The 5,504-nt window shown below is 33.4% G+C and overlaps 1 protein-coding gene across 3 annotated transcripts in view; it reads right to left on the bottom strand.

Annotated features, from left to right (window-relative positions):
• Window positions 1–5,504, bottom strand: part of nos1 (nitric oxide synthase 1 (neuronal)) — a 70,769-nt gene that overhangs the window by 47,937 nt on the left and 17,328 nt on the right. For all 3 annotated transcript variants that reach the window (XM_024275322.2, XM_024275321.2, XM_024275323.2), the window contains one exon: window positions 436–581. In XM_024275322.2, coding sequence (XP_024131090.1) covers window positions 436–581 — 146 coding nt within the window. The remainder of the gene's footprint in view (window positions 1–435; window positions 582–5,504) is intronic.

The raw sequence follows: 5,504 nt of genomic DNA, 5'->3' as shown, positions 1-5,504 counted from the left end.
ATATAGTTTACTCTGAAAGATTTGAGAAAATCATGGTATAGGGCCTTCAAATGTCTCTGCATGAAACCTGTGGGAAAATATAGAGCCATTCATAGGGCATCCTAAATGTTTCCCCTAACTGTATTTCTTAGATGTGTAATAAAGCATTAAAGTTTATCTTCATCTTTTTGTTGTATCATAGAAGTCACACTAAGTGCTCTTGAACGTCAATTTCCTCATTGTTGTCATTAATCCAAGGAAATTCCTCTGATTGTCTCGTTACCGTAAACTCTCCAATGAAAGAATCCCTTGGGATAAAGGAAAACACATTATCACAAAACGAGAAATCTAAATCCGATAGACTTGTAATGAAGGTTGTCGGATTACCGCGACCTCGCTGGGCTGAAAGTGGTCACTAAAAGCCCATCGTTCTGCTTTGAACCAAGCTGCTCTTGCCTTTTGATGGAGGTGTAGTACTGGTCTATGAAGTCAGTGGCCAGCGGAAGGAGCTCCTCTTTGGTTCGGGCCTCGTCTGACTTGCGAACGTGCTGAGTGGGCATCATCACCGAGCCGAAGCACACGTCTTCACTGCAGGTCGGCATCTGAGGAGAAAAAAAATAAATTAAAATTTCAGAGTTCATGAAACAAAGGAATCATTTCCTCCTGATTGCAAATGAAAAATTTGTTTCAGACAAATACTTGATAAAATGTTTTAATTAAAAAATCAAAATAAATGTAGCTTTAGTGAATTAGGCACATTTTTAAAGTGCTGTTAATTTTTATTTAACATTTGCCACATTTTAATTAATTTCTCCAATCTATTTAGTCAGACTCGTCTGTACAAGCAAAGCAAAGATGAATAATCCACTTACAAAATTTTCTGTGTGCTAACATTTGAGTTATAATAGCTATAATTAAGACACCAGTAATCTCATAATAAATTGTCTGGTCATGACAGTTAATGAGTGAGCAGCAGAAAGGAAGATGTTTTAGGGAATTTTTTGACTAACTTTTAAGCTTTTTGGGTTTCATTTTTACGTTTCTTCTGCACCACCAGGTTCTAAAAAGCCACTAAAATGTTTCACTAAACATGTTAAAATGCAAGACTAAAGAGAGTAGTCTGACTTCAGTGCAGCAGAAATGCAAAAATGAAAGAAAAATGAGAATAGTTGCATTACCTGCAATAATGCTACTATGAATGTTTTTTGCTGAAAGCAGTCACTGAAGCTTTTTGCTGAAAATGGTGACGCAACTGACTTTAATTGCTGAAGGGATTTGCTGAAAATGCAAAAGCTATTAGCAAAATGTTAAATTTGCTAAAAGACTGGAAATTTTGCTGAAGAACTATAAGTTAACCTAAATTTTTGAAAAAAAAAAAAAATTGCTTAAAAATCGCTAATACAAGCAAATTTTGCAAAAATATTTAGTGTGCTGCCTAAATAGGAGTTAAACTCTAAATTAGCCAAAAAAACCTTAGTAGATGTCAAATTAGCGAAAAAGCTAGCTTGTTGTTTAAATACTAGCTAAACTCCAACATAGCCTAAAATTCCTCAGTAAACTAAATTAGTCAAAAACGTTAGCATGTTGCTAAAATAAGAGCTCAATTCTGAATCAAGCAATAAAAACCTCAGAGCATTAGCATGTTGCTAAAACATTAGCAACTAATGTTTTTGGCTACTTTGTTATCTGCTAAGGTTTTTATTGACCATTTTAGAGTTTAGCTCCAATTTAGGATATCTTTGAGCTTAGCAAGTGTTTAAGCAACGTGCTAGCTTTTTCAGCTAGTTTGGCATCTAGTTCAGTTTTTGCCATAATTTGGAGTTTAGCTAATATTAAAGCAACACACTAAATATTTTTGCTAAATTGGCATGTATTAGGGATTTTTTTTTTTTTTACAATTTTACAACAATTTTTTGCAAAGATTTAGGTCAACTTCAACTTCGCGCTCTTTCATAGTTCTTTAGCAAAATTTCCAATCTTTTAGCAAATTGAACATTTTGCAAAAAGCTTTTGCATTTTCAGCAAAAAGCTTCAGCATCTTCAGCAACTACTTTCAGCAAAAAGTATTCACACTAGTATTATTGCAACTTCAGTCTCATAATAAGTTGTCTGGTCCTGACAGTTCATGAGTGTGCAGCAGAAAGGAAGATGTTTGACACATTTTTAAGCTTTTTGGAGTTCATTTTAAGGTTTTTATCTTAAAAGCTTCTAAAATGTTTAACTTAACGTTCTAAAATACCAGACTAAAGAGAGTAGTCTGACTTCAGTGCATCAGAAATGAAAGAAAAAGCTAAAGTTCCTCTGCACTGACAGCTCTGTTTTGATCTTTTTTCCCCATTCAGACAAAGAAAACATGTTTAGTAAGTACTCGTGGATGATGCCTTTATAACACTGACTCCTGGCTGGCACTAATAAATAAGTAAGTCAGTAAGTCACAGATTCAGTGGTTAAACTGTGACAGGATGACAGGGAGAGAGGAGAGGAAAAGAGGAAAGAGAGAACCATGACAGATGCTGGGAGAAAACTGCTCACAGCAACCTTGTGTGGTCTGCTTAATATGATTAGAGCTGAAGTCAGCTGTCACTTTGGTTTGCCTTCCCCGGCTCAGAGAGAAAACAAATGAATGAGCAGGACCGGATGACTTCTAGGACGGCGAGGCATGTGGTCAAGAAGGAGATCTGACGATGACCCGACCGCTGTCCAAACACGACTTTTATGTGACTCAAAAGTCTGAATTTTAGGGGGAATTGAAAAAGAAGGATCTGGAATGCTCCGGCACGTCCGCCCCTCACGCTGCTCCGGCATTCATGCCGACCGACCAGCTGTCCTTTCGGAGGAAAGATGGATGACCTGCGATATCCATAATAAATCTGAGGCTGTTATTGCAGGCATTTCATCGGGATGCGAGCAACAGCTTTAACCATAAGTCACCGCAGTAATTAAGCCGCTGTTTCCCCGTTTCCAAATGGCAGCTCTGTTTTTGAGGGTAAATGATTAAAGAGTTGTGTTCACCTTGTGTGTGATGGACCGGCTTACTAACAAGAGGAGGAAACTTTGTCTGCATGATAAGATGTTAAAAACAGTCCAGAAAACGAATGAACAAGAAGTGGTTTTTAGGAATGGAGTTTTGCAGTTTGCATATTTCTAATTGATTTTAGAGGTTTTCTGAACTAATCCCACTTAGAAACATGAAACCAAATGAAGGAAAAATCTGAATTTTAAACAATCGTTTAGGTAATTCAGATATTTTCTGGTTGAACCGCCCCCTGATATCAGTATTTATCTCGTCCTCTTGCTTCAGAACAGGAATGTCAGACTCCAGATCTTGAGTGTCGTCATCCTACTGTTTTTTTTAATGTATTTTTTTAACATGGCTCTACTTACTGTCGATTACCTTAATCAGGTGTGCTTAGCCAATGAGAATCTACGATGGTTATTTGGTAAACATGTAGGACACCAGCCCTCTATGCCTGGAGTTTAACACCTTTTAAACCGTCCAAAGAATATTAACTTTTTAGGTGTTTTATTACCTTTTGACACTAGTTTTGTCCTGTTTAAGGGATTTAAATTGTACCAAGAATAAAAAAATATATACATTTGTCATTTTATTCCCTTATTTTAAAATGTACATCCCTTTTAAGCATTAAACTGTTATAAGAATATTAAAATTTAACTTTTGTCATTTTATTACTATATGATTAGATTCTTGTCCCATTTTAAGCATTTAAACTGCAATAAAAAATATAAAAGTTGAACTTTGTTACATTTTTATTACTTTTTGTCACTATTTATGTCTTATTTCAAGTATTTAAACTGTGCAATGAATATTTACACCTAAATTCGTCACATCTTATTACTTTTTGCTAAAATGTATGCTCTGTTTTAAGCATTTAAATTGTGCTAAGAATATAAAAAAATATTTTTTGTAATTGTTACTTTTTAGTTAACATTTACATCACATTTAATCATTAAACAGTTAAAATATTAAAATTGAACTTTTTTTTGTCATTTTATTACTTCTTGCCGCTATTTATGTCCCGATTTAAGCGTTTAAACTGTGCTAAGAATATAAAAATAATGTTTTTTTTAAACATTTTATTTATGTCCCAGTTAAAATAGTTATAATACTATTATCATGTTATTACTTTCTGCCACTTTTTATGTCCTATTTCAAGCATTTTAAGCTGTGCTAAGAATATGATGTAGTTTTCTTACTTTTTGGCACTATTTACGTCTAATTCTAAGCATCCAAACTGTGTGGAAAATACTTAAACCTAAATTTGCTTTGTTTGATTACATTTTGCTAAAACGTATGTCCTGTTTAAACATTTAAGTTGTGCTAAGTACATCAAAATCAAACTTTTTTTTTGTCATTTTATCACTTTTTGCCACTATATACATGTCCTTTTTTAAGCATTCAAACTATTATATATATATATTTTTTCCATTCGTTTAACTACTGTTGATAAGATTTACATCCCATTTTACAAATTCAAACTGTTATTAGAATATTAAAACCTAACTGTCATTGTTTTATGATTTTTTTTGCCACTATTTGTGATCTATTTTAGAGTGCTAAGAAAATACAAATTTAACTTTTTTGTTATTTAATAACTTTTTGATTAGATTAACAACCAATTTGAAGCATTTAAACTGTGTTAAGAGTAATAAAAATCAAACTTTGTTGCTGTTTTGTTACTTTTTGCTACTGTTAATGTCTTTTTTCAGGTGTTTTGAGCTGTGTTAAGAATATCTAACTGTTTTATTGCTTCCAGCTGTTGTTTATGTCCTTTTTTTCCAAGCATTCAATCTGTGCTAAAAATATAAAAACATCTAAAGTTGTCGTCATTTGTTAGGTCCTGTTTTAAGGATTTACATTGTGTCAAGGATTTCAAAATCTAACATTTTTTTTGTCATTTTATCACTTTTTGCCATTTATGTCAAATTTTAAGTATTTAAACCACACTAAAATATTAAAATCTTATTTTTTTGTAAGTTTTTTACTTTTTTTTCACACTTTGTCTCATTTTAAACATTGAACTCCACCCAGTATATTCAAACCTAACTTTGTTGTCATTTTTTTACTTTTTGCTTATATTTATGTCCTGTTTTAAGCTTTTAATCATTTTTAAGAAAACTGCCTTATTTACTGAGATGATTGATTGATTTTCTTCGGTCAAGGATTCCTGAGGAAATGAAAGAGGAGTTTGATGTTTTGTTGGAACCATCATCATCTCAGCTCTATCCCAGCTCCTCTATTCTCATGTCAGATTTTCTCACTCATCTCAGAATAGAGTAGAGTAGATTTTTTCAGCGTCCTGCTGGACATAGTCTGATGTTTTGGTGACTTTCACTTCTTCGTTTCTCACAAGGAAAGGAACAAACAGTTATTGATGTTTTGATCTTCTGATGAAGAACCGTTTCTCCTTTTAGGGAAAGGTGATCCAGGTTCTGGATTGTTTGGAGCTCTGTAAACCGTCCTCCAGGGGCCCGTTTCAAGAAGCAGGTTCAACAAATTTAGAGTT

The sequence above is a fragment of the Oryzias melastigma genome, linkage group LG9 (assembly GCF_002922805.2).
Source record: "Oryzias melastigma strain HK-1 linkage group LG9, ASM292280v2, whole genome shotgun sequence".
NCBI lineage: Eukaryota > Metazoa > Chordata > Actinopteri > Beloniformes > Adrianichthyidae > Oryzias > Oryzias melastigma.
Note: the sequence above shows the minus strand (reverse complement) of the source record. Positions and strands in the feature narration are given on the sequence as shown.